The sequence below is a fragment of the Syngnathus floridae genome, chromosome 17 (genome assembly GCF_059516105.1).
Source record: "Syngnathus floridae isolate MCC-2025c chromosome 17, RoL_Sflo_1.0, whole genome shotgun sequence".
NCBI classification, from domain to species: Eukaryota; Metazoa; Chordata; class Actinopteri; order Syngnathiformes; family Syngnathidae; genus Syngnathus; species Syngnathus floridae.
In genome coordinates this window covers 6,357,217-6,384,573 of record NC_142429.1, presented here as the reverse complement: position 1 = coordinate 6,384,573, position 27,357 = coordinate 6,357,217, and the positions used below count along the sequence as shown (strand labels likewise).

Sequence of the window (27,357 nt, the reverse complement as noted above, 5' to 3'; positions counted from 1 at the left end):
CTTGTTCCAGGCTCCGGTTATATTCTGTCACATTAGCGCCGGCACTGAGGATATGCTGACAGAGAGAGGACATTGCACATTGAGACTGGAGGGCTTTTTCCAAGGCTGGTGGCATCAGGATGAGAGACAAGTGTGTGTGTACGTCTGTGTGTATTTGCGTCCGCGGAGGCGCAGGCTCGCCTGTGGAGTGGAGCATGTGGACGCCCGCCCACTCTGCAGCCTCGCAGCCCTCGTCATTTCGCATCAATCCACGGGCCTTCAATATAAATAGGGCAGGCGTCCTAAAGCTACGCATTACTAGGAGCGGCGGCGGCAGCATTAAGCGCTGACCCCGAGTCGCTCAGTTTGAAATGTGACTATTGCCGACCGCTGGAATGAGAGCTTCCCTTTCACCTCTTTGGTCACACCGTAGACGGACCATTACTGGGAACGGCGAATTAGCAAAAAACAAGAACAAATATCGCCCAAGTACTTTTGCAATTTGTTCCAGACCATAATTCAACAAGTGGAAATCTGTCATAGTCATTTTTAAAAATAACATTTTAGCCCTTTGACAATCCTTCAACATATTTAAGTATTTTGAGTATTTCTTGGTACCTGCTTTCACTTTGTTGTATTGAAGAAATGGGCTTGAGGAAGAAGATACTCTTGCGTGCGTAGTTCTCCAAAGCGTGCTTGCGTCAAGCCGTTTCTGACTTCCAGTTGCGGTTTCCTCACACATCAGAAGAAAATTAAACATTAGATATTAAAAAAAAAAAAAAAACACATTCAACCGAAATGTAATGTTATCACTAGCTTAATGATAACATATCATGCGAAATGGAAATTAGCATTTATACAAAGTACTGTAAACAATCGTAAAATATATAGACCGAAATACAATCTTGTCATACCTTGTACTCTGGCTATGAAAACTTCAATGTTAAAAATCACAAGCAGATACAAGTATTTGACTGTGAGGACACAAAGGTGACGCGTTTCCGCTCGCCGGCATCCTCGTGGCCTCCAACAGAAGCTTCACACTTCATTACTGCAACGTCAGTGAAGTGTGAAGCCATTATGTGGGAGCAGTGAGACTGGCTGGCTGGGGGTAGAACTAGGGGTGTAACTAATAACCTCCCACCCCCCACACACACACACACACCGCAAACCCCCTTGCACAAATCACTTTCTGGAAGCGGAATCAAGTTATTCAATCGGAATCATTATTTAATATATTCAAACAGCTGTGAGGTGTTGTCCCAGTGTCAAATGAACAGGGGAGCAACAAACAGCTGGCGGGCCATTGTCTTGCCCCGCAGCACTGCTCACGATTGCACTTAAGCACGTCGGATGTGATGCGCAAGGATGAAGCAAATTTGCTGTAAATCACATACATGAGGAACATCCACAAGGCCTGTCATGCAACTAAATTTAAAAGGAGAGCCTGACTTTGAGGAGAGGGCCATTTGTGTACTCTACTGCCCCCTAGTGGACAAGGGTAGTATATCAGGCAGTGTGATTATTAAAACACCGCGCAACGTGATTTTCTGATGCCAAAAAGTGTTTTGACTGCCAACAACTCACTGAATGGAAAATGAATAACTGCTTATTTTAGAGAATCAACATCTTAATGAAAACAGCATTGGCAAGTTTGTGTGCGACAATCAAAACCATCCATTTTCAATCAGCCACTACTGGGGACTTATGGCACAAGACCAGGAAGGAAAAATTTGCTCTGAGTGCTGATTCAAGTCTTGGAACTGAATTAATAAGCAGCACAACATAGACATCATAACTACTGTAGTTCCAATCAAATAAGACAGCAGGTAATTGGTGTAAAAAAAAAAAAAAAAAAAAAGTCTCTGAAAAGGAAGTTTAAACTTTGTTTTGGGAGATTCTGCTTTTTCTCATGAGGCTTGAAAGTATGGTAGTATAAATGCATGGAATTGACTATTAAAATGTGTATTGAAATGTATTTAATTTATATAAACTCAACAGACTTAGAATTAGCATGAGCAGATTTAGTTTGTCATACAAGTTTAATGAGATTTAAACATGGCCTTTGCATTCTATTTATAAAACGTGGGCTTATGTTTGAAATACAAGGGTGTATGCCTCCTTTATTTCCCCATACATGCCTCTAGCTAAGATCTCTTGAAAAATAAAGTCAGTCAATTCTTATAATTTTGTTTTAATGGCTTCTGTCACCGCTAGACCAAGTGTTTGCCACCAAATAACGCACCTGCAGCTTGTTATGCAGAAGCTGCATAAAACAAAATGTAACAAAAACAGATAATAAAACGTCGTAAGAGTAAGTGTCCCTTTTTGCTTCGGTAATAACTAAAACGTGAAGTTACCTGTTTGAGAAGACAGACATGTTGTTGCTGGGAAACAAAACAACAGGCAATATTGACTGGTACTTTCTGGGGTTGTTTTCTTACAGGCATAACGAAGGGCAGCTGAGTGCCGGCTGAAGGACCCCAACGAGCCAAGATGGCCGCGCCCGTGGCAGACGCCGGCGATTTCGAAAAGTGGCTGAATGAGCGGCTCGACGCGTTAGAGGTGGACCGTGAAGTGTATGGCGCCTACATTTTGGGCGTACTACAAGAAGAGGAGAGCGACGAGGAAAAACGAGACGCGATTCAAGGAATTTTATCGGCGTTTTTGGTGAGCTAGCAACGCCCGCATGTCGCACGTAGCCAACATGACAGCTGTTTCTTCACTCGTCCAGTTTATTTTTGGAACCAGTCACACTTCTACAAGTGACTTCTCTGCTATGTGCCACAAACCACACGGAAGTTGTTTGTCAAATTCTTTCAAGACCAAACCCAAACTCGTGCTGTTATATTGTGCGTCACAAAGTAACTATGAAGCCAGCTTGTGTTGATAGCGTTTGTATTGTATAACTGTCCTCAAATTTGCAGGATGAAGAGGACACGCTGGAAGATGTTTGCCAACAGATCATCAAGCATTGGACGGATTACTGCATCCGCTCTGCAAACAAGCAGGATGCTGGAGATGGTGACTAATAAATATTATTAGCATAAGCATTCAAATAACACCTGAAGCTGCTCCAAAAGCTGCAGTGTAAACAGATCTCCTCTTATCATTGAATCACATTGACATGATATGCTTATCTTGCAACTGTCCCTGTTGTCAGTGGCAGATAACACAAGGACGGATTACCTCAAGTTTGAAAAGATTGCTTTTGTCTTCCCGACCAGTTGAGGTCCAGGCCATCGCAAGTATGATCGAGAAGCAGGCTCAAATTGTGGTGAAGCACAAAGAAGTGTCGGAGGAGTCCAAGAAACGCAAAGAGGCCCTCCTGGCGCAGTACGCCAACATTACAGACGAAGAGGAATATCCTTCTTCTAGAAACTTAGTCTGTCCAGTTCACATTTCTGGGCAAAAATCTGTTGTGTTGGTGGAAAAACATTTTTTAAATTATCTTGTTGGTTTTATTATTTAATTATATATATATATATATATATATATATATATATATATATATATATATATATATATATATATATATATATATATATATATATATATATATATATATATATATATATATATATATATTTTAAACCTGACATTTGAATAATGGGTGTGTAGACTTTTTATATTCAATACAACTTATCACTGCTGTTTACCGGCTTCACACTTTTGGTTCCCTTGACTAAAACACTGAAGGTGAAGAGGAAGAGTCGCCAAATGCAAGCTTCATGCCTGGACAGGACAAGTGTATCCTCCACATGCCAATGTATTTTACAAAACTATTTTTCACATGTATTACTACATGTTAAAAATTGGTTAGCATGCACATTAGCATTAAGATGGTTGTTTAAAGGCTGGAATGCGATTTGTGGATGAATTCTGAGTGCTTTTCCTGCCTACGGTTTTGTCCTTGACCTCCATCGGGCATCAGCCATGTTCAAGAACACCAATGTGGAGGAGGTCTTGAACAGACAAAAGCAAAAGCGGGACCAGGCCCGTGAAGACGCCCAGAAAAAGAAGGAAATGGACAAGATGCAGCGAGAGAAGGACAAACTTGCCAAACAAGACAGGAAGGAGAAGGAGAAGAAGCGAACACAGAAGGGAGAACGCAAAAGATAAAACCAGGAGAAAGGACATGTGGGAGGGGAGGGGGGAGGGGGTGATGTGTGAAAGCACGCAGACGTGCAATGTATTCAACTGTTGTTTTTGTTATCAAAACATCCAATCACATCCTATGGCAAAAAAAATGCAAGCGAGATTAAGAACAAGCAGTTGTTAAAATTGTGTCTTTTTAAAGTAATAAAACATTTGGAGTAATTGCAATTGCTTTTATTTTAAACATTTCGGTCGTGCAAACGTAGAAAATGGAGAAACACTTAAGAACCATTATGATTGTATATAAGTAAGATGCAAGGACCAGAACGATCTGAATAATAGCAAGGCATTTTTAGATATAAAACGTTATTAAAGGCTAATGACTACGGTTGTGACGCAGAACGTGTTGACGCCATACTTGGCTAACAGAACAAACTGGCGTCTCCAGAAGATAAAACATTTTGTTTCTATATTTTAACTACAGGAGCGGACATGCTGCATGCTTCAACTTGGCTGCGTAGTATGACGGTAATTAAAACTACTTTTCATACTACTACTAATGATCAATCGATTTTTGTTTTTAAAAAAAAAAAAAAAATGCATCTAAAGTTAAACGAATCCTGAAGAATATCTGTATAATTTAGAAAATACTGGGTGGGCCAAATCATGAACTAATAAATTATTTTGAAGAATTTACATAAAAAGTTAATTTAAATACAGCTTTGTTGTAGACAGATACAACTGAATTCAGGAAAGAGCCTTGATTAAAATTAAACTGGATGGATGAACAGTTCATGCGCAAGTACGCAATTCGTGCCGTGAGGTCTTAACTATGCGATCATCTCATGTTCTGCTGATCTCATATTAGCGACATGCTACATTACAGGGGTTTTGATTAGCATGTCGGGTGCTAGCTTAAAAGGTAGTGGAGTAAGGGCACCTCTGTGTGTGTGTTTCCTCCCCGTTTGTGTCGGCGTGGTCGTCAGGCTTCCTGCCTGAGGCGGAGGCAGCCATCAGGAGAGAGTGCCACACGGTCTCATAGAGCGTCCTGTTGGCGTCAGCATGGTGTTCCTGCCGCCTTGTAGGAGGAGGCGCGGTCATCTGGAAGGCACACCAAAGCACGGAACGAAGCTTCCTGGTGGTCACGACGAGCTCCTTCAAAGCGATGATCACGTCAACTGCAAAATATGTTTGGCACTCTTAATCATAACGCCCTATACAACGTTTTGACCAGCTCAACAGGTAGCTCAGGTTACCATTGTCCTCTAAGCGCTGACGCTTGGACACGTTGGCAAGTTCTTCCCCGCGTCTCGCCTGTACTTCGGATAAACCCTGGCGATGATTGCTCAGCGCCGAGTGAATGGAGGCGTGAAGAGGTGTGTTGCACGTGGCCTCCATTTTGTACAAAAGCCATTCCACCTGCAAAAAGGCCACAAACAACACGTCACGTGAGTCGTTTTGGGATCCAACATTTCTCCGGTGAGTATCTCACGTTGGTCAGCTCCTTCTTCTGATTAACAATGAGATAGTCCAGTCTGCTGATGTTGAGTGGAAGTCCAGGCGGGTATGTTGAAGGCGGAGACGGCAGCGGTGTCCATTCAACTGGAAATTTTTTGGCGAGGATGACCTCGATCTGAAATGAAGAGCCGATCGGAATGCGAGATAAAATTAGATAAATGAAGTAAATGAATATTTCTACAAACACAAACAAATTGTGTTCCTAAATGCAGTGACATTTTTGGGAGTACCTCCTTCCTTTCCGCTTCCAGGGAGCCTAACTGTTCAGAACATTCATCCAGGTGGAGGTAAAACTGGATCACAAGTCCCTCTGGATTCTTCTGCAGCACAGCTGTGTCCTTGTCCTTCCCTCCATTGTGCAACTCTGCGTCCTTCAGATGACCCAAGAACGCCCCGTTGACAGCCGTCATGCCGTCAGAAGCGCTCCCATGAGGCTTCCTGTCTCTCTCAGACTTGACAGGCAGCTGGGTGAACCTTCTGAGGTTGCAGTTGACGTGAGCGGGAGTTTCTCCGTTAAATCTTTCCGTGCCTCGCAGGTGGTCGACGTGGGGTCTGCGGTGCATCGATGCGCTTTGCGGACTTTCTTCAAAGCAACCAAGCGGCTTCTTCTTTTCCTTCTGTGATTTCATCTTGTGCTGAGTTTGCTTGGAACGGGGATTGGAACACTGGTTCCTTCTTTGAATATTCTGATATTGGTTTGGGGGATTGAAAGACAGAGAATCAAAATAATTCTCATTGCCCGATCCTGACATTTTGTGAAAGCCCGCACCCTTAAATTCTGTTTTGACATTTTGGCCCCAAAATTCTCCCTCTGGCTGTTTTTTGTGAGATATTGGCATGGCCTGGCTGGGGAATTTCCATTGCACAAATATGCTGTCTTCAGGGTAGTCTGTATTTTGTTCTACGTTTGGAAAGCACCGTCCTGAATTAAAGTCATCAGCCATGAGAATGCGCAAACCACTAACCAGTTGGTTCATGTGTTCCGGCACGTATCGCTCATTATCACAAACGGGCTCCGCACTCGTCGTGCTCTCATAATGATCAAAAAATAGCCCGCTCGTCTTGCATTGGAGCTGCAAGTCATCACCGATTTGAGGGTAGTCGTTAACGAGCTGATGATTTCCCGGGTGATAAGATGGCAGGTCATAGTTGCTCGGCGTTTTGGGGATGGAAAAAATTGGAGGCGATTTCGTTGGGTGTCTGTCATAGCTTTCTCCGTCTCCGTTAACATGACTAAACCAGTCCGGATTAGCAGATATGCCACTGAGATTCTGAAGGAACATCTCGTTTTTGGAGACCGGTTGAGACTCAATGAAAAGCTCACTCGGAACAAAGTTCGGAAGTGTATCCACTGGTTGACAATATTGTAAAAAGTCTTCTCTCCAAGTCTCAGGAGACCCAAGATCGTTGGCATTAGATGGCTTCCTAGAAGAAATCAGAATTTTTTTGGGTCGTTACTAAACAAATACAATTGTGGACAAACTGCTCAACAGTGGACGAATGAGCAGCAAAAGCTCATTTGTTATTATTATAGCATATTACTGATTTAGTATCAGCTTTTATTTTACATTTGTGTGACAACTTTTCATTGTGACATATTACACACCTACTATTGTTGCATTCGCTCTGGATATTATCACCTTCATCTAAAATGTTGGCTACTAAACACTGCAGATCCACCTCATCAATTTCATTGTTTTTTGTGTCATTCCTTTAAGAGAGAAAAAAATATCACAAAAGTGTTTGATACTTGGTAAAAAAAAAAAAATGTAAAACACAATACCTGCTCCAAATGCTGAGCTGTGCACAATTACTAAGTTCATTGGTGTCACTGTGACCACTGGGAGACCTGAGTTTGAACTCCGCCACTTCCTCTTCCTGAGGACTAAAACCCAGGCTGGAAACGGAGGTACTTCCATCATAGCCGTTGACACGAGCCTGAAATGAGAACAATTGAGAAACCTACAACATTCTAATCTCAGCATATTCTGTTTCATAATTACATTACATTAGGATTATTGTTTTTTTGTAATTTTTTTTTAAAAGTAACTGCTGTCCCATAAAGAGTTTGAAGTGAACATGTTCACAATGTTCCACCATTTTAGACTAGTATAGAGTAGTAACCACGTTTTTTCCTGCTTTTCTGCATTTCAATTGATGATTAAGACCCAAGGGAAAGGTGGAAAGTGGCTAGGATTCATCGGAAAAAACGTGACAACGTATCTTAAGTCTTTGGTGTGTACAGTGTGCGCATTACCTGTGAAGGCTTACCTGACCGATAAACGAGCTAAATAAAAACTCGTCAGATGCCATTTTGAAACTCTGGTCGCCCTTTCCACTTGACTCTTTGTGTTCCTAATTAATAACAAGTTACAAGTTTACAATTAAGTTAACAATGACAACATCGTAATTGGGTCTGACAGAAAGTGCTTTTGTTTTAATTTTACACACGACGGAGAAAGCGAGGCCCGCCATTTTGGCTGACTTTTGGCTAGTTAGAAAAGTGATATCAATGCCCTTGGCTACCAATTTTCGTGCCCTAAAAGGAACGTCCAACGAAGCAAAACAGTAATCTAACTATTTTAAACCAATCTTGAGTGAACCTACCTCGACACTTTTGTTGCGTCAACTTGTAGAGATGTCGTAAACTTAAAATAACCGAAAACCTCGACCTCGGTCGCCCCACCATCAACTAAAATGTCCTTTTTCTTATTGGTCAAGCCTGACGCCCAATTAGCATAAAGCAGACGTTAAATGAGGATAGCAACCATGTGCTGACCACGCCCCATTTTTGGAGAACGTTACTGTAAGTGTCAAACTCTAGGCCCGGGGGGCAGATATGGCCCGCCACATCATTTTATGTGGCCCGCGAAGACAAATTGTGCATCAAATTCGCGTGTCATTACTAGAATCGCAAATTGTCTTCACTTTCAACAATATATTTTTTTTTTATATTTGACCGGTTTTTACTTGTCTGATTTGAAAACGAGTTGATTGTCAATTTGTTTTGTAGCTTTTACTGTATATAATATGAGGTGCTCATACATTTATTTGGGTTGACAGTCATAATGGCCCTCGGAAAGAAGCTATGACTACAATGCGGCCCGCGAAAAAAAATGAGTTTGACACTACGGTAGTGTATCCATCTGCAAATTTATATGTAATAATCATTTTGTTATATACAATATTATTTTCACGTGCATAAATTATTATTTCGCACTCCCAATAAAAAGTTTTAACAGCGCAAGTAATAACACTCGATGATTGTCGTGCAGCTGGGCGAGCGTAAAGTATCACTTTGTAATTTCCGCATTTTAAGTTGTTATTTACGCAATTATGTGTCATCATGTGGTGAGGAGATGTTTTGTTTATTTTAGGGGTTGAAATGAAATGAAAGCACATGCTTTCATACGTGTTATTACTGCATGAAGGGTTATAAAAATGTATTAAAGGGGTGTGTCTTCTTTTTGGTTCGTGCCGTGGGGAATGTAATCCATGTTTTGGTGCGATTAATTATTTATAATGTTAATAATTTCCAATACCTTTTCAACCATTGATGAAGTGGCCGGGGAACATGATGTGAACACTAGATGGGGACCTCCTCCTCCTCATCCACGCTCTGGAAAACCCGTAGGTCTGGTTGGGCCGCGGAATCCAGCTGTTGTGTCAAGTTTGATGAAAACGCTCCATGTTCCTAAGAGCGAGCTTCAAAATAAAACAGACCAACTTTGCCAAACTATCAAGACCTCGTCTTAGCCATCTCTTATTCCCATTAAAAGTGAGCATAACTGCCATAATCAATTTGACGAGCCACAGTAGCAGCATTGATGCTTATTTCTGTCGCCGTAGATGGTAAACGACGCCGTGTTTTGAGAAAATGGCCGTCTAACCTTTATTTTGAACGGATTTTCCGGATATATTGTTTCTCATTACAGGATACAACAGAGATAATAGAAGTTAGGGAAAAGAAAAGTTAGCCAGCAGCGCTCCAAGAGAAGAGCAAACACAAAGAGAGCGACGCTCGGGTTGAATGATCAGCGAATACAACTTTTTACACCATTGAGCCTACTTCATGAGGCTTTTTATTGAATTCTCTGACTAAGGTTGCTGTCTTAAAATTTGGAGAGATGATTTTGTGTGGGAGTTGGTCTGTCCTTCTCTTGCTGTCTGTGGTGGTATCAGCTCAGTATCAAGGAGACAACGGAATTGTCATCCCGGAGCATGGATTCTGCCAACCGATCTCCATACCCCTGTGCAACGACATCGCCTACAACCAAACCATCATGCCCAACTTGGTAGGCCACTACAACCAAGACGACGCAGGGCTGGAGGTGCACCAGTTTTACCCATTGGTGAAGGTACAGTGCTCCCCGGACTTGAAATTCTTCCTGTGCTCCATGTACGCGCCGGTTTGCACTGTCCTGGAGAAGGCCATCCCGCCTTGCAGGTCCATCTGCGAGAGGGCCAAGCAAGGCTGCGAGGCCCTCATGAACAAGTTTGGCTTCCAATGGCCGGACCGACTCCGCTGTGAGAACTTTCCCGTGCTGGGCGACGGTCAGATCTGCGTGGGACAGAACGACTCGTCGGCCGCCACCGTCCCCCCGTTGCCCGTCCCCGGCACCCAGGGGGTTTCGGTGGTCTCCGGTCATGACAGGGTTTTCCGTTGCCCTGCCGCGCTGGTGGTGCCCCCCTACCTAAACTATATGTTCCTGGAGGAGAAGGACTGCGCGGCTCCGTGCGAGCCGGCCCGGGGCGGCGGGTACATGTTTTTCACCGACAAGGAGATCCACTTCTCACGCATCTGGATTCTGATCTGGTCGGTCCTGTGCTGCGCGTCCACCTTATTCACGGTCACCACGTATTTAGTGGACATGCAGCGCTTCCGGTACCCCGAGAGGCCCATTATCTTCCTGTCGGGCTGCTACACCATGGTCTCCATCGCTTACATCGCAGGCTTCTTCCTGGGCGACAAAGTGGTGTGCAACGAGAGCTTCAACCCGGATGGCTACAAGACAATCGTCCAGGGCACCAAGAAGGAAGGCTGCACCATTCTCTTCATGATGCTCTACTTCTTTAGCATGGCCAGCTCCATCTGGTGGGTCATCCTGTCCCTCACCTGGTTCCTGGCGGCGGGGATGAAGTGGGGCCACGAGGCCATCGAGGCCCACTCCCAGTACTTCCACCTGGCGGCTTGGGCGGTGCCGGCCGTCAAAACCATCAGCATCCTGGCCATCGGGCAGATCGAGGGCGACGTACTGAGCGGAGTGTGCTTTGTCAGTCTGAGCAACCTGGACCCCCTGCGAGGTTTCGTCTTGGCACCGCTCTTCATCTACCTCTTCATCGGGACCTCCTTCCTCCTGGCCGGCTTCGTGTCGCTCTTCCGCATCCGCACCATCATGAAGCACGACGGCACCAAGACGGAGAAGCTGGAGCGCCTCATGGTGCGCATCGGCGTCTTCAGCGTGCTCTACACCGTGCCCGCCACCATCGTGATCGCCTGCTTCTTCTACGAGCAGGCCTTCCGCCCGCACTGGGAGCGCAGCTGGATCAGCCACAGCTGCAGGAGCCTGGCCATCCCGTGCCCGGCGCAGACGGGGCCCCGCATGACCCCGGACTTCACCGTCTACATGATCAAGTACCTGATGACGCTCATTGTGGGCATCACGTCCGGTTTCTGGATCTGGTCCGGGAAAACGCTGCACTCCTGGCACAAGTTTTATACCCGGCTGACAAACGGCAAACACGGAGAGACCACCGTGTAGGATGAAGGGCCCGCCGCAAGCTCTTGGACGGACCGATTTGTGCTTTCCGTGGCGGCTGCGAGGAGGGGGGGGGGCGCGTTCTCGGGCACACTGAAAAAGCAGCAGCAAGCTGGATTAACGACGCCCGAACGGGACAGCCTGACTGAACAAACACACAACAAACATGGCCGACATGGCCATGTGCTGAAATGCTCACCTCCTCCTTCTCCCCCTCCTGCTTGCAGCCAGGACAGGAGCGCGAGTATTTCACATGTAATTAAATCCAAGTGTAAATAGTAATTGTAAAAACATGAAATTATATATTTGTATTTAAAAAAAAAATACTTCTGCTTAACTGTCAGTGTACCTGCTTCTCTTTTGCACTGCAACAAAGCCAAATAGACCTGACCCCCCCTCCCCTTTTTTTTTTTTTTTAAATAACATTGACAAAAACTCTGACCTACTTTATTATGGTATGTAGTCACTTTATATGGAAGCTACTAAATACTCTTGTGTAGTTAAACAACTAACATAAAAAAAATCACATTTAATTTGTATTTAAACAAATACTTCAGAATAATTTAAAGATGTCAGGCATTCATACTTGCTCTATTCCCATTTCTTTCTCTCCTGGGAGTTCTTTCCACAATGGAACAACATCACCAATGGGGAGATTTCATCTCGTGTTTCAAATGCGGGCGGACAGGAAGCGTCATTCAGCGGCATTATGTCAAGCGGACATCGAACGTGGCACGACTTGTCTCTGCGGGCGAGTAAAATAGAGTTTTGCCTCGCAGCTATGCATAATGTAAACATCAGTGTGATGACGATAAAACTAAAAATACTTCATTGTTGGAATATTGCCAGACTAATTATGTGCCGTTGGAATACTCGTTGTGCGTTTTTGTACAGTTTCCTACTAAATTGTCCCGAGATTACGTCAAACCAAAGGAAATGTGTCAAATCAAATGTTCACATTAAACACCTACTTGTCAAACTGTTCATGTATTGTATGTATTTCCTGTTCGATGGTTATCATCACACAAAAAAGTCTCAGGAGACGAATGGGTTTTTTTGAGGATGACTTTTAGGATTGCTAAAAAAAATGAAAGCTAACGAAAACAATTCCTGTGAATCGCTTTTTTTTAGTGTGGAGGTTGTGAAAGATTTTGCGACCTGTGAGAACGTGACCTCTCCAAATGGTGGCCCACCTCACACAACACCAAGTGCAAGAAAAAAAAAAAGGGGGGGGGGGGGAAAAAAAACACCCCCTTTTGTTCGAAAGGCCGCGGTTAAAACAACACAGGGATCATCTAGCGAGCAACGCCCGCGCCATCGGATAGGCGTGAAAGCCTTCCCGCCCGCCTGTTGGAGGGAATCTAAAAAAAAAAAAAAGGTGGTTTCAGCGTTACATCTCAGCTGCCAAGCTGGAATCCCCCAAGCTGCTCTTCTCAGCTCCAATGGACGCATCTCTCCGTCGTGGATGCGTGCGTACGTGTGTATTTGGCTGCCGGGGAGGGAGAGCTGGGAAGCCGATCCTCTCGCCTCGCGGGCAGGGAGGCTTCGGGGGGGGGTGGGCCTCCATTGTGTGCATGCTTGTAATCGTATTAGTTTACCGTTTCCATGCGCTCTCCTGTGACCTGGTGCACAAGAGCGTCTTTCTTGTCTTCTTATCAGGGCTTGGCTACGGATGGGCTTGAACAACAGACGCTTAGACTTGATGAAAGGTAGGAAGAGATACTCCGAGAAAGAGAGAGGGGAGGGGTGAGACATAAATCGACCTGTGCTTCTCTTTCTGGCTGTCTATTCTAGCCCTCGTCCGCCTCCCCCCCTTGCTTTCCTCCTCTCTTCGCTCAGATGAATGGGGGGAATGCGAGTGAGTCAGTGGAGCGGCGCTAGGCCTCGGCCTCCAGTGACAGACAGTCTCCAGTGCGCGGCTTACTTCAAAGTCTTGCTGAAACCTGACTAGCTCCTTGTAAACACTGCCGCCTGGCCCCCAAAGACCCCCGGCCCCTCCCACCCCTGCCTCCCTCCACTTCCTGCGCTTAACTCAACTTAATGGCCGGCTTGTTTGGCTTTGCACCCAAGCAGAGAGGCGAGCGAGGGAGAATGGGCTCAGAGAGGACGCCGAGAGGGATTGTTTTAGGGCTTTGGAGAGCCTGATGGAAAACCTGGAGAACACACCCCTGTTATAAAAGCAGCTTTTTTCTTCTTCATGTTAGCAAAATGTAACGTACAGTCAAGTTGGAAAATCAAATTAATCCAGAATGTTTTACATCAAGAACCACCTAAAAACTTTTTTTTTTTGCTCTCCACCAGGAAAACCTCCCAAAAATGTTTTTGTCATGACGCTCTACACTTTGCGCGAAAAAAGGTCTTAAGGTCGGACTGCCAATTACCAGGCCGCAAATCATCAAACGGAAACTACAACAGTAACTGACGCTAACTAGCAACAAGACAAATTTTTGGTGGGCTCTTGATTAATGTTTTGTTTTCAAAATGTAGCCCCTCCCGGCTCCTTTTTTTCACATCAGGCAAACCTGGCCTTTGAACAAGCAGGCAGGCCTGTGTTCACTTTCTAATCCAGCGCGCTCAAATCCTTTTGTCTGCATCCAAGAGGGAAAATAGGCGCGCATTCTTCCTGATGATGTTGATATTTGAGCTAAAGGTTATTGCGTGAGACCTTCAAACATCTGGAAAAAGAATCAGATGCTTTGCCGTTGACTCATCCAGGTTGCCGTCTGCCGGCGTCTTGCCTGGCTGACGCTGATGATGATGATGATAATGAAGCCTCGCCAAACTGCGGACGGGATCATTCAAGCGGCCTTCACTTTTCCGTCGACACCCGCTCCTTCGGGTGTCGCTCGTCTCGGATTTTGTTTTTCCCTTGCTCGCTCGGGGGCAAGAAGGGACAAGCCGGAAGAATGCTCCCGGAGACCTTTATTGTCATGTGGTTCTGAATGGAAGCGGGCCTCCTCAGAGACGGATCAAGTTATGAGTGGCCTGTTTTAACTCTTTGGAGACGCGCTGCCTTATCCCTCTAAGGCTTGTGTAATAGGTGGTTTGAAGACAAAGGGGGGGGGGGGGGGACTTGCAGACAACCAACCGAGCCTGTTTCTCATCACAACCTGGCACGGGCCCAACAAGAACTCAACCTCTGCACTCTGGATTAGTTACAGTCATACATTATGATGAACCATAAGGGAGCTATGGACATTCTCCAGAACACATCTATCTATCCCGCTCGCCCTTGAAATCTCCAAAGGAAGTCCAAGATATTCCCCCCCTACTCCTCTCGATGCGTTCCGATGGCCGCTGTTAAGAATTGGGCTGAGCTCAGCACGCTGGCGCATCACAGTTTGGACTTGGACGCCAGACGCTAACCGCGAGGAAGGATTGTGATACAGCCGCACAGACTCACTTTTCTTGCAATGTTCAAAATGCGTGGTCAGCCGAAATAGCGTCAAAGACATTCACTGGCAGTGAGTCGGCAAGGCCTAGCTATCAAAACCTGGGTGTTACTCAGGTTCTGACATCAGCCAGAATTTCTCCTACTAATATTTAAGGACTAGCAAAGTTTGGTTTTCTTTCTGTGCCCAACAGAAATGACCAAAGTGGTGATTAACAGAATTGACAAGTCTTCCACCATATTGCCTTGATAATTAGATCAACATGTCGGTCACGCCTTAACTTTAATAGTAATTGGAGGGTGGCCTTCCTCCCCATGCTTTGCTTTTCCTGGTGGCTCATTTTCACGCCTGCTGCACTCCATTTGTCTGCTTTTTTTATTGCTTGTAGGCTGCTCGGGGGAGTCCATTAGAGTGGAAACGGGGGTCGGGGCGCTGCTGGGTGCCGTACAATGGCAGGCGAGGTATCTGGTCCAGAAGGCTGTGTATGTTATCAGGAAAGAAGACTAAGAAGAAGAAGGACGACTTCAAGAGCCCCTCCAGCTGCTAAGCCAAGAGGTGCCGACAGCTGTCTGACAGATATTTTGGGAGCCTGGAGCATGCCTGGGATAATAATGGGCTTGATTGGGAGGAGTGTTTGTGTGTGTGTGCATGTGTGTGTGTGTGCATGCAGGCATTGGAATGGTAAATGTGCAACCAGATACCACAGCGCAAACACATGCTCGCCACTGTCTCCAAAGCTGCAGTAGCAAACGATAACAGACAAGGAGGCAACACGTTATTGTGTCGGACAATTCAAGCGCTCTGTGGCCATGTTGCAATGTTTGCTCTTAGGAGGCTGAAGATGTTCACACTTATGACAACAAGCAGCCGTTGCGGATATTTAGGGAAGCCTTTTGTTGTCGGATATGCGCTGTAATAAAAACATGGATGTCCCAAAATGAATCATCACTGACTTGCTGCGGTGGTAAAGGGGCAACACAAAAAATGCAAAAACAATATTTTTTTCAGAAAAAGTCAGAATATTACGAGATTAAAGTTGTTCATCCAAGAATCCAGTAAACCTGATTATCATTGGTCCATGCATGCCGCCCTGAGGACACCTGTATGTGCAGCAGGTTAACCCCGCCCCCTCCTCTCCGCCCCCTCCCAAACAGACACACGCAAATGCTCTAATCCGGTATGGCACTATAATTTCTCTCCCATGAGTGTCTGCGGAGCCGGGGGGGGGGGGGGGTTGATGATGACTTATTGAGTAGGCTCCTCTCTGGCGAGCATTGCCCTCCCCACCACCACCACTCTCCAGCCCCCGCCCCTCCCAACCCGCTGTTTAAATGGAGGCCCCCTAAACAGCCCTGTCTGAGGAATTTACAGCCCTGGCCCCGTCCAGGAGAGAGAGGGAGAGGGCAGCGGGGAGGGAGGCACACTGCAGCCTTGTCCCGACACAGCCAAAAGGGGAATGAACAGCTTCGGGCAAGGTGTGTGTGTTTGTGTGTGTGTGCTTCTCCTCGACCTCTGTGTGTGTTCACTTGCGCCCTGCGCCGCTTGCTGAGCTGGTGTTCATGGCTGCACATCCAAGATGAATGAGCGAGCGGTTATAGGAGGGCTCTCAAGCTCTGTAGGATCTCTGTAATTTCATGTAATCACTTCCATGTGGGCCTGACAGCACAGCGGCAGCCAGCCCAAAGGTGCACACAGTCACAAAAAAAAAATAGGTTTGTGTGCTGGGCTATGTGATTATAGCACTAGTACAATTAATCATTGGTCTATGACATTTAAAAGCTTCTCTCTACTATAAACCTCAGTTGTCCCATCAATAACTGAAATTATTTCAGATGCTAACCAAAACATCAGCACCAGAACAGTAAATAATGGTGCATTTATTCTAAAGAAACATGAGATCTGATTTGTCTTCACTGGCCACATAAAAGAATGTCACGGGCCGGGTTTGGCCCCCTGGCCTTGACTTTGACACCAAAAATAAAGAAGTTTTTGTTGAGATAAAATAAACACTTCTTGACAAAAATGTGCTTGTTTTTTGACACCAAACTCATCCAAGCACTACCTTATTCAAGAGCCTTGCATTATTGAAAGCATAAGTCTTGAAGGATAAGATTCAGGGAAAGTAATTATGGAATTTTGAGTGTAATAGTTAAAAGGTGTCCCCAATACTTTTCCAAAGCTGGTCGCAAAACTGAATATGAGCTGTTGTTTCTCTCTAACAGTGAGCATAGCAATTGAGGTCAATTTAAAAGACATTGGCTGCGTGAGGAGATGATTGCTAAATTTGAATTTCTCTGGAAACGGTTGTTTTCGGCTGGTTCCATGTCATAAGGCACGCAGTTGTAATGGTAAATAGCGCTCTCTGGTGTCAAAATGCGTTTACTACAACAAGAAAGTCAACTAAGAGCAATATATTACAATAAATATTAATTGGGGGGTTAATATTTTTTTTCAAAACGTTGTAACGTTGCAAAGAAATTCGATAGTTTGTTCTTTGTTAGTGTAGTTTTCGCGTGGAAAAAATAATAGTATGAGAATTAAGTAGCTGACATTAGTTTCCGTGCGTCTGGGAGGAGCAGAAGTAGGGTCAAAGGTCAAGAGTTTCACAGCCCCTTGCAAGATTGGTCATGCCACTGCTGAAAGTTGAGTGCAGGCACGACGAGGACAACTTCTTGTGTGCGAGCAACAAATCTTTATTTACCAATTTACCACGTCCTAAGAAAAAGTGTTGTAGTGCGGGTAAATGGACGATAGAGGGCAGTGCAGCTCAATTGGACACCGATGGTGTATTTTTCGGGTTCCGAATACTCAAAGCGCATTCAGTAGAAGCCTCTGGCAAATTGGGTGGGGAAAAAAAATCAGTTGCTCTAATAAACACGATGTTGGACGTCCTTCATAACAGGATACACAAAAAAGGTCAAGGACCTATGAATTGAACAGGAAGTCAACTATTTTGGTTTCAAACAATCATTTCTCACTCAGTTGACCCCCCCCCCGAGGAAAGTTGACAAAAAGTCAGCCATTAACAACTATTACAATGGGCAACACTAAATTGTTTTGATATGTCTATCATAATAGAATGCATGAAAAGTTTTGAGGACCCACTCACCTTGCACAGGTAGTCAGCCATGTTGTTTTGAGGTTGCAATCATTCAATTCATTGAATTCCACTGCTTGCAGTTTGACAAACTTCTACCAAGGAATTACTTTAAATAAACTGTAATTGTAAGCAGGTGTCGAAATTGCAAAACTTGAAGCCCTTACATATAAGCTTTGCAGGCACACAACAAAATTGTGAGAGCGGAGTCACAACCCGAAAAAGGCGGAGTTAGTGACGTCACAAACCAATCTGTTAAAATAGCCCAATTTGAGTGCTTTTTGGGCTACAGTATGTTGATATTTCCAAACAACCATGGGCAAGGCAAACATGGAAATATGTGTGAGAGGCTTTTCATTCCATCTCAATAAGTAACTGAGAAAGCAGGAGATAAAATTGCTTCATGTCAAGCATGAGCGATTTACACGCCATGACATGATGAATGGCTTGATAGCAAAAGTGCCCACACTGTTTCTGGTCTTTGCAGCAACCACTTCCTCAATGAAGAATGCAGATAAGAAATGAGATCATCATCTTGTTTCTTACATGCCCTGACAACATGCTGTCTTGCATTTAATGGTAACCCAATGACGTTCTCTATTTTTCAGTTGAAATTTCGTCAGATCAAAGGACTACTTTAGTTTCCAGGGAAAATTCTTTCCTGCCTATTTCGTGTGAATCTGGAGGCCCCGTCTGGACCCGTGTTCATGCTGAGACCGGAGCGGCCGCGGTGGGATAATTGCAAATCACAGTGGTTGTTTTTCCAGGGATGAGAGAGAGAGCGAGACCGCCCGCAAGCATTCCATCAGGCCCGTCGAGGGGGGAGACCACTCGGCGGAGGCGTTGGGAGCGGCTCCAAACTCTATTGTGTCTGCTCTGAGACCCGACTTTTCGACATTTTTTTTTTTTTTTTTTGATAGAAAAGTGTCATTTTTTTGTTGTTACTTCAAAATTCATTTTTTTGGGTGAATTTACTGTAAAATTTCCTCATTCCTGGTATGGACAAAAACAGGTTAAATCTTATAATGACAGCCTTTGTGTTTTCCAGTGTTTGATTTGGGGAATCTGAGCCCCTTGCAGTCTTCTGTGAGCTCACTGGTGTGGAATTTGAGCAAGGGGGGGGGTCATTGGTGTGATATCCACAAATGCCAGTTGAAGTGCCACCTGAAGAGCAGATGTTCCCTACAGGGGGTCCTCCAAGGCCTCTTCTTCAACAGATGGATGCCATCATATAAAGGAGGCAGATGTCTGCACAGTTGAACATTTATGAGACTTTTTACAGTCCACGAGTGGGCGCTGACCCCGCCTCCACAGGTCACCAACAGACTCTTCTGTTTGACAAGCCACCCGCAGCAAACAGCGAAACAAATAATGAGCACAATGAGACCTTTGGCTGGGTGGCTCTAGATACGTCTCCACCTTGTGTTGATATGTTGAAAGGTCTTTTGAGCGTAGATAAGGTGTGCATGTAGCAGGCAGGTTGATGGTAGCGCTGCTGGTGGGAGGGCGGAGTCTAGCTGGATCTCGCTGGGGGTGGTTGCGAGGACGCACAGTGAGTCGGCCTTGTTTTGTCACACGTCGGTCGCAAGAAGACAGGAAGTTGGCTGCCAGGGGAAATGAGAATCTAAATACAAGCAGATCATAAGAAGAAGCGGACATCATCATGAGCGTGGACGCAGGAGGACAGCGGCGTTATGTGTCTACCTTCAGGATGCACATCAAGTCTGGGAGTGCACCGAGAAGCTCAGGGAGCGTGACGGCAGATGCAGGTGAGTGCGCTGCTTGGTTATTTGATCACTTGATCGATCATGAAGCAATAAAATGAGACAAGAAGTTTTTTCCAGACTTAAACTCTATTAAGCAAACACACTAAATGGCGCTGTTTTCCTTTTCTTTTGTAATATTTCATATTTAATACAGGTAATGTTATATGTATGTCATATTTTTGCCATTGCATTCCCTCTCTGGTTGAGTTTATTTAACAAGCCTCTGCGAATATCTCATCTCAAAGTGTTCTTAGCAATGTTATTTTTGTTCAAAGCAACAAGTTGCGACAAAGAGTTTCCTTCTGTCTTGAGATTGATAGCGTCCTGATGTCAATAAAGCTTGTTAGTGTGCTGAAAAGGTCTATCATAACACAAGGGATGTTTGTTGACAGTTATTCGGCATTTCCTGCTGCTAGATGGCTGAAGGATGTAAATTATTCCTCAATTGTTAATAATTAGCTTCTGTTAAAAAGCTGAAACGACTCATTTGATAAAAATGGTGAGGTACTGCTTGCTAAATACTGAGTTCGAGTAATGAAGTCATTAATGCTGCTTTGGCCTGTGGCATGTTACAGATTCCTTTCGGTTTTACAGATATGTTGATCTTATCAATAAGCAAGCTAATGTTTAGAGCAGGAGTATGAAACAAATTTTTTTCGCGGGCCGTAATCATAGCTCCTTTCGGAGGGCCATTATGACTGTCAACCCAAATAAATGTATGAGCACCTTATATTATATACAGTAAAAGCTGCAAAACAAACTAACAAATAACTCGTTTTCAAATCAGATGAGTAAAAACTGGTCAAATGTAAAAATTAAAAAAAAGATATTAAAAGTGAAGACAATTTGTAATTCTAGTAACGACCCACAAATGTGATGCACAATTTGTCTTCGCGGGCCACATAAAATGATGTGGTGGGCCGTATCTGGCCCCCGGGCCTTGACTTTGACACCTGTGGTTTAGAGTTTTCCCTGTGTGCTTTGAGTGCACAAGGCCACTATTTAGCACGACCTGCAATTGTATACAGTAAACTTTGGCGTTTGCGCACCGTCCAGGCGCTCCTTTCGCTCACCAGCGCGGCGACCCGCCCGTCTTCGTGCGCCCTTTGCGTGACTGCTGCGTGGATGAAGGCGACGATATCACCCTGAGCGGCGTCCTCTCTGGGAGTCGACCCATCAAAGTCACGTGGTTGCACAACGGTAAGGAAAGATCTGTCAAAATAAATTAATATACATGTTAAAAAAAGAGCACTTTTCTCGGTGTGAATTTTAAGGTGAGGCAGCACGTTTTGGAATTCCCAGCCTGGATGAAGGCAACGTCAGCTTGGTCGTGCGCGAGTGCCTGCCGGAGGATGCCGGCGCTTATACCTGCTTGGCAGAAAACGCGTCGGGGAAGACTTCCTGTTGCGCTGCTGTCTTTGTCACAGGCGAGGACCAATTAGAATAAAGAATGTCATCTAGCTGCACTTGTCTTGTCACATTATAAAACTCTTATCTTGCCATTTTGTGACCCAACAGACTTTGAAACGATTTGTGGCGTGCAGAGTCGAGCTTCTGCAAATGAGGCAAGCGTGAATGACAACTCCAGAGGCTCCACTGGCACTTCCCCTACAAGCTCGGATCCGCAGAGTCCAGTCGCTTCTCCAAGAGGTTTTTATTTAATTATGACTATTAGCATTGAGAAAAAAATCCAGCCCCCAAAGCCAGCAGTTTAGCTAATTTGGGTTGGCACGTATGGAATGACTGAACCCACAAAAAAAGGTCTCAAGAAGCTATTTTGAAAATCTCCAAGGGTCCTCCAAAAAAGGACCCCTTGAGCAAAATGTCTTACGGAAGCAAAAACAGGAAAACGCGTCATCTCCGGCGCTCCAGAGACGCCAGGAAATTTCTCCAAAGATTACAAGGGGCGTAAAGGGAAGTCATTACTGCAATAGCACCCCCACTCCTTTATAAATATCCCGTCTTTCCCTTGCAGAGGTCATTCCGAAGAAGAAAGCCAACTCAGGGACAAGTAAGATTTTGTCATTCTTTGTTTTCTACTCCTTACTTACTGTGACTTGCTGTGCTTCATTTTACTTTTTATTTGCGGGTGTGGACAGTAATAAATGCATAAACGTCTCAGGACGCCGGCTGTGACACCTACAGGATGTTGAAGAAGTGTATTCGAATGTCTTGATAAGAAAGAGACTTAAGAGTGACGGGGTTTACGATCTATATTTTTTGGCACTCATCCTGGCAGGTCCGATGTTGCGCTTGGAGAACCCGCCGCAATTCGTGGAGGTAAAAGCGGGACATCCGGCGAGGGTCACATGTCGATTCACCGGCAGCCCCCCTGTGGTGTCCTGCTGGATCCGAAATAAAGAGCAGGTGCTGTTATGTCACGATTGTCTTGTATGAATGGCAACAAATTCGTCATTTATAAGAAACTTGACTCGCACAAAAATGACAAAAATATAATTGGGTCATTTTCTGCTCTGACCTCGATGACCTTTCATGTAAGCATGTATTGACGAGTGCGCGTGTTGTTTTGACTTAAAACAGCTAGTGGACAGTCCGGAGGTTTGGACCGAGAACTCAGATGAGAGTAGCACGTTGGTCTTGGCGGAGGCGGCAGCGCAGCACACGGGCCGCTACACTGTGGTGGTCAAGGATCGCAAGAGCTCGGCCCAGCACACGCTCACCATTTCTGTCATAGGTAAGGACACACACGCATACACACACAAGTGCAGCATTGTGACTAAACACCGTGTTCACCAGACAGGCCTCAGCCTCCCGCCTCCTGTCCTCTCGTCTCCCTGGTGTCCCCCGGCACCCTCGTCCTATCCTGGTCGGGGCCCTGCTACGACGGGGGCAGCGTCGTGCTGGGCTACGTGGTTGAGGTCCGACCCGAGGGCCCGCCCGAGGAACATCACTGGAGCGAACTCACGGCCCAGTGCGCCAGCACGTCGTACAGGGTCTGCGGTGGCCTGCAGCCCGGGCAGGAGTACTGCTTCCGGGTTCGGGCCTACAACGCGGTGGGGGTCAGTGAGCCCGGACCAGCATCGCCTGGGGTCACCATGGGTGAGCACTTCCTTGATTCCTTCTGGGGGAAAAAAGCCTTATAGGAGAAGATGGTTACTAAGAGGACTTCTTATCTGTCCAGAATTCGAAGCATCACACGGAGAAGAGGAAGAAGAGGCCCCGGAGGTCTTTGTCTCTATCGACACGGCGCACAAAGTCACAGACCACTACGACGTGCAGGAGAAGCTCGGGATGTGAGCAATTAAAAGCGTGTGCGGGCATGATCTGCTCTTTAGCTACAGTTGAGACGTGGGCAAATGTTTTGCGACACCCTGTAATCAAATTGATTAAGAGATTCAAGAGTTTTTATTCGCCATGTTTGAGCGTGCCAAACAAGGAATTTGACTTCGGTAAATCACAGCCACTGTTCAACATTTAGGTGACTAACAACAACACTCAGGAGTGGGCTAGATAAATCGATAAATCGAATTAGTTATATTAGCTAGCATACCAGCCCTAAATAAACACTAAATAATCCACTGTTGACTTCACAGGGGCAAGTTTGGCCTCGTGTTCAAGCTGAAGCACCGGCTGAGCGGCCGAGTGTGTGCCGGAAAGTTCTACAAAGGCCGACGCACGAAGGAGAGGGAGGCGGCCCGACAGGAGATTGAGTTGATGAACAAGCTCCACCATCCTAAACTGGTCCGCTGCCTGGCGGCCTACGACCATAAACCCGAAATGGTCATGGTTATGGAGTTGTGAGTACTGTTGCACTACTTTTATCTCTGCTTCATTGAGGAAAAAAATTTTTTTTTCAATGCTACACTGTGTGCAGCATAGCAGGCGGGGAACTCTTTGAGCGCATCGTGGACGACAGCTTCGAGCACACGGAAACGGCAAGCGTGCGCTACATGCAGCAGATCCTGCAGGGCGTCTCTTTTATGCATCAGCAGCTCATCATCCACTTGGACCTCAAACCCGAGAACATCGTGTGCGTCGACACCAGTGGCACCGCCGTCAAGATTATCGATTTTGGACTGGCAACCCAACTCGGTACGTGTGCTCATGGTGTTGATTGGAGGAGACATGTGTGGCATAGAGAGGAAATATTTAAAGTGGAAGACTATTTTGGGATTTTTTTCTATTCACGGCAAGGCTCAATCCCAATCCCACTGATGTTTTGAGAATTCACTGTTTCAGTTTTTGAGCAGGATTGAAAAATTGACTTTACTTCTCCATTTGTAGAAAAAAAAAAAGAAAAAATCCATAATATGTTGGTTTTACATGTCTGACAGATGGCAAAACTGATCTGAGGGTGATGCAGGGGACGCCAGAATTTGTGGCCCCCGAGGTGATCAGCTATGAGCCCGTGTCTTTGGCCACGGACATGTGGAGCATCGGCGTCATCTGCTACATTCTGTAAGTGGGCAATATTTGTCTGTCAACTCCTAGTCAACAAGAGTAGGTGATAGTGGATGACCTTTGATCACATACAGGACGTCACATTCCGTCACCGTATTAAAGCAACGTCCTCTAGTGGACACATCATGAACTTGCACATTCTTCTCATCTGTCCATGCGTGTGTGTGTTTGCAGACTAAGCGGTGAGTCACCTTTCCAGGGAAGCAGAGACGCTGACACGCTAGCCTTGGTGACAGCGGCCCAGTGGGAGTTTGATGAGGAGAGTTTCGGGGACATCACGGAGCAGGCCAAACATTTCATCAGCTCTTTACTGGAGAAAGACCCCAAGTGATACCCGCTTAATTCATTCAAGGAATCCGATGGTTTGCAGGCCTACCTAATGTTGTGGCCTTCCTCTGTGTCCGTCTCCTAGGCGACGCATGTCCTGCGAAGACGCCCTGGCTCACACGTGGATGGCGGCGTTTGATTCGCCAGCTCCCGCCTTCACCAAGAGTCTTCCCAAGGAGAAGATGAAGCGCTTTCTTGCCAGGCAGAAATGGAAGGTAAACAATGCATACTTGACATTCTTCGTCAATCAGTTTTGAATGAATTTCAACTATTTGTTGTCCTCGCAGAAAGCAGGCAAGGCCATGCTGGCGCTGAAGAGAATGGCCTTACTGAGGAAAGGCGACGGCAGCTGCTCTCCCACCAGTCCCGCAGAAGGTGACGCATCATTTTTTTTTTTTACTTTCATTTTCTTATCAGTGGTTTCGCATCCTTCCTTCCTTCCTTCCTGTCTCAGAGTGCCCCATGACACCAGAGACAGAAGTTGCCCTGCTCTCATTGGAGCAAAAGATGCAGGGACCCCCACGCTTTACCAAGACCCTGCAGGACCAGACGGTGTCCACTGGGGGCAGTGTTCACCTCGATTGTCACCTCATAGGTATCAGCACGAATCATTATTAGTTACTCTTAACTGGACTCAGGCCTTGTTCTCTTACCTTTGTGGAATTTAGGCTATCCTGACCCGGATGTGTTGTGGCTGTGCGGCAAGGAACCCGTGGAGGAGTCATCAACCGTCCGGATCGAGTACGAGGAAGATGGCCGCTGTACGTTGATTCTCACCGAAGTGGGCCGACCCGACTCTAACGTTTACACCTGTAAAGCCACCAATGACCACGGAGAGACCTCCTGCTCTGCAACGCTCGTTGTTCGAGATCAAGACTGAATTTGTTTTATACTTTGTACAAATTCCTTCCAAAGTGACATTTTTGGATCTACAAAACCTATTGAAGAGGTCACATCAGCCACTCTATGAAGTTGTCCAAAAAGATGTCAATCAAGAAGCAAAGAAGGTGTTAAAAAAGACTTTTTAATTAAAAAAAACTAGCAGTGAACAGATTAAAACTATTTGTGTACAAACAAGTCAAAATAAATAAGATGGTGACTAATAAATATCTAATTATTCTATGTGAAAGTATAGCTTTGTGTGTGAGTGGTGGGGAGGTCATCATGTCGACCTCCGCTTAAAGGTTGCCTCCTGCTTGTGCCCAAAGAGCACTGCAGCCCGTGACTCAAAAGCATCGACCATTTGCTTGATCACCTCATCGAAGAAGAGGCCGGCCAGTTGGGAATGAAGCAGCGACTTGAATTCAAAGGACACCTACGAAGTGAAGGCAGGACCAGTTGGATTAGTTAACAGCTGAAGTATTTTTATTATTTTTTTAAGCCAGCAGCCAATCTGTGCTAAAAATAGAATGACAATGGGAGTTTCCCTTTCCTGGCATAATTTGTTAAAAGCAGTTAGTGGAGAGAAGACCTCCACCATGATATGAAAAACGTGACTGGACTTACATAGAAATGTACTTTGCACGAGTCTGGTGTGTCTTTAGGTCCTGGCTCAAATCTCCAGATTGTCTCTAGATGGCTGAAGAGGGAGCCATCGGTGCACAACGCCTGTTGGACAACAAATACACGTTCAAGAAGTTTGTCAGGAAAGTCTAAAGATGTCAGAGTCTGGGCAGGTGAAAAGCAACGTTTGTGTGACTCACTCTGACTTGGTGATTGGGGACAAAGGTGACGTTGGAGGTGTAGCGCTCCACCACGGGCGGGAATCCGATTTCAAGCTCAGCTGTAATGCCGCCGCCCTTGCGGCTGATGACGCGAGAGCTCTTACACCATGGCACAAAGTGCTGGTACTGTTCTACGTTGGACACCATGTCGAACATCTGCTCTGGCGTGTACCTGGAAGCATTGTAGCGGATGTCATTTGCAATCTTGAATGTAGCCTCGCCCGTCCCCAACATCAAATTCCGAGTCACTCACCTTAAATTTCGACTCTCGGCGTACTCAGTTCTGCGGCGAGTGATGGGTGCGGCCAAGTTGATGAAGGTGCGACGGGGGATGTTGATGGGGGAGGAAGCACAATGGGGAAGGGTGGCTGTCCTCAATGTCAGCAACTCACCAGGACAAACATGTCTGACAGGAAAAGACACCAATTTAGGATGTGTCAGAAAACTTCCAGGACAGCACACAGTGACGTAGTCATGCCACAACTCACATCTTTTCACAGATTAAAGAAAGAAAACACAAGCAAAAGGGGTTGATCGTCCTAGTTTATCATCTGACCCATATTGAGGGGAAAAAGTGGTTCAATCTTTTCTGACAACAGTCCTGGAACATTTCTGACAAACTTTAATCTAGTCCTATGGCATCGTAGACTATGTCATGGCAGGATGTCACAGTACAGTCGAGTTCAGTACAGTTATGGCAATTCAATCATGAAAGTAAAAAGGAGGAAAAAAACAAATCTGCGATCGATTCTGCGGATAGTTCAGTTAAAAACGACCGTCTGTGATTCAGCCATCGGTTTTTAATTTTTAAATGCTCACCTGGCATTTCCTCGTTTCGAGTTTCCCCAAATAAACTTGCCGGAGCGGATTTCAAGAACATCTAAAATAGTCCCGACGAGACGTTGAGTTGACTTACGGGACATAACTAATTCTATCGATTACAAACAAAATCAAACGTTATCGGGTTTCCCTCGACGGTGTTTGAACAAACGGTCGCATCGCCAACCGGCTGATTTTACAACTCCAAAATGGGACCGCCCTCAGCGGCTGTGACGTCACCATGCTCTGGCCAATCACAGCGCGAGACTGGCACATTATTTTTATTTGATTGACAAGTTTAATAAAATGACGAATTATTGGCGCAAGTTTCATTACCAATAGACGTCATAATCATTTGTTTAATTTAACAACTGAACACGTTTATTATTTTGGTTTTAATGAATCAATAATAGAAAATGAACTATAATACTATAAAGGTTTCATTTTAAACATGAT

At 45.4% G+C, this 27,357-nt stretch overlaps 5 protein-coding genes and 1 long non-coding RNA gene across 6 annotated transcripts in view; 3 read left to right on the top strand and 3 right to left on the bottom strand.

Moving 5' to 3' along the window:
• Window positions 1-2,782, bottom strand: part of LOC148383979 (uncharacterized) — a 34,817-nt gene extending 32,035 nt beyond the window's left edge. Inside the window, exons 1-2 of the long non-coding RNA XR_015853560.1 lie at window positions 2,340-2,782; window positions 598-712 (exon numbers count right to left, since the gene is read on the bottom strand). This is a non-coding gene — a long non-coding RNA (uncharacterized LOC148383979). The remainder of the gene's footprint in view (window positions 1-597; window positions 713-2,339) is intronic.
• On the top strand, window positions 2,426-4,299 carry ccdc43 (coiled-coil domain containing 43). Its single transcript, XM_088358854.1, has 5 exons — window positions 2,426-2,649; window positions 2,907-3,003; window positions 3,207-3,342; window positions 3,674-3,729; window positions 3,914-4,299. The coding sequence occupies exons 1-5, from the start codon at window positions 2,476-2,478 to the stop codon at window positions 4,099-4,101; spliced, it is 651 nt and encodes a 216-aa protein (XP_088214980.1). The 5' UTR covers window positions 2,426-2,475; the 3' UTR covers window positions 4,102-4,299.
• On the bottom strand, window positions 4,297-8,335 carry meioc (meiosis specific with coiled-coil domain). Its single transcript, XM_088358850.1, has 8 exons — window positions 8,203-8,335; window positions 7,867-7,950; window positions 7,379-7,533; window positions 7,202-7,306; window positions 5,826-7,020; window positions 5,570-5,710; window positions 5,334-5,496; window positions 4,297-5,255 (listed from the first exon to the last, which is right to left on the bottom strand). Exons 2-8 carry the CDS (start codon window positions 7,906-7,908, stop codon window positions 4,993-4,995), a joined length of 2,064 nt encoding a protein of 687 aa, XP_088214976.1. The 5' UTR covers window positions 7,909-7,950; window positions 8,203-8,335; the 3' UTR covers window positions 4,297-4,992.
• Window positions 8,336-9,547: 1,212 nt separating this feature from the next.
• Window positions 9,548-12,338, top strand: LOC148383976 (frizzled-2-like). Its single transcript, XM_088358851.1, has one exon. It carries the CDS (start codon window positions 9,723-9,725, stop codon window positions 11,355-11,357), a length of 1,635 nt encoding a protein of 544 aa, XP_088214977.1. The 5' UTR covers window positions 9,548-9,722; the 3' UTR covers window positions 11,358-12,338.
• A 7,153-nt stretch (window positions 12,339-19,491) lies between these two features.
• On the top strand, window positions 19,492-25,480 carry mylk5 (myosin, light chain kinase 5). The gene is given in 17 exon segments (XM_088358849.1): window positions 19,492-19,612; window positions 20,666-20,809; window positions 20,884-21,036; window positions 21,128-21,259; window positions 21,585-21,620; window positions 21,849-21,976; window positions 22,151-22,304; window positions 22,367-22,669; window positions 22,752-22,863; window positions 23,164-23,367; window positions 23,445-23,662; window positions 23,905-24,028; window positions 24,206-24,358; window positions 24,444-24,573; window positions 24,646-24,753; window positions 24,755-24,953; window positions 25,027-25,480. Coding segments are annotated over 17 exon segments (2,616 nt in total). The 5' UTR covers window positions 19,492-19,506; the 3' UTR covers window positions 25,239-25,480.
• LOC148383974 (coenzyme Q-binding protein COQ10 homolog, mitochondrial) lies at window positions 25,362-27,132 on the bottom strand. Its single transcript, XM_088358853.1, has 5 exons — window positions 26,902-27,132; window positions 26,336-26,488; window positions 26,062-26,254; window positions 25,865-25,966; window positions 25,362-25,673 (listed from the first exon to the last, which is right to left on the bottom strand). Exons 1-5 carry the CDS (start codon window positions 27,003-27,005, stop codon window positions 25,521-25,523), a joined length of 705 nt encoding a protein of 234 aa, XP_088214979.1. The 5' UTR covers window positions 27,006-27,132; the 3' UTR covers window positions 25,362-25,520.
• Between the last annotated feature and the right edge of the window lie 225 nt (window positions 27,133-27,357).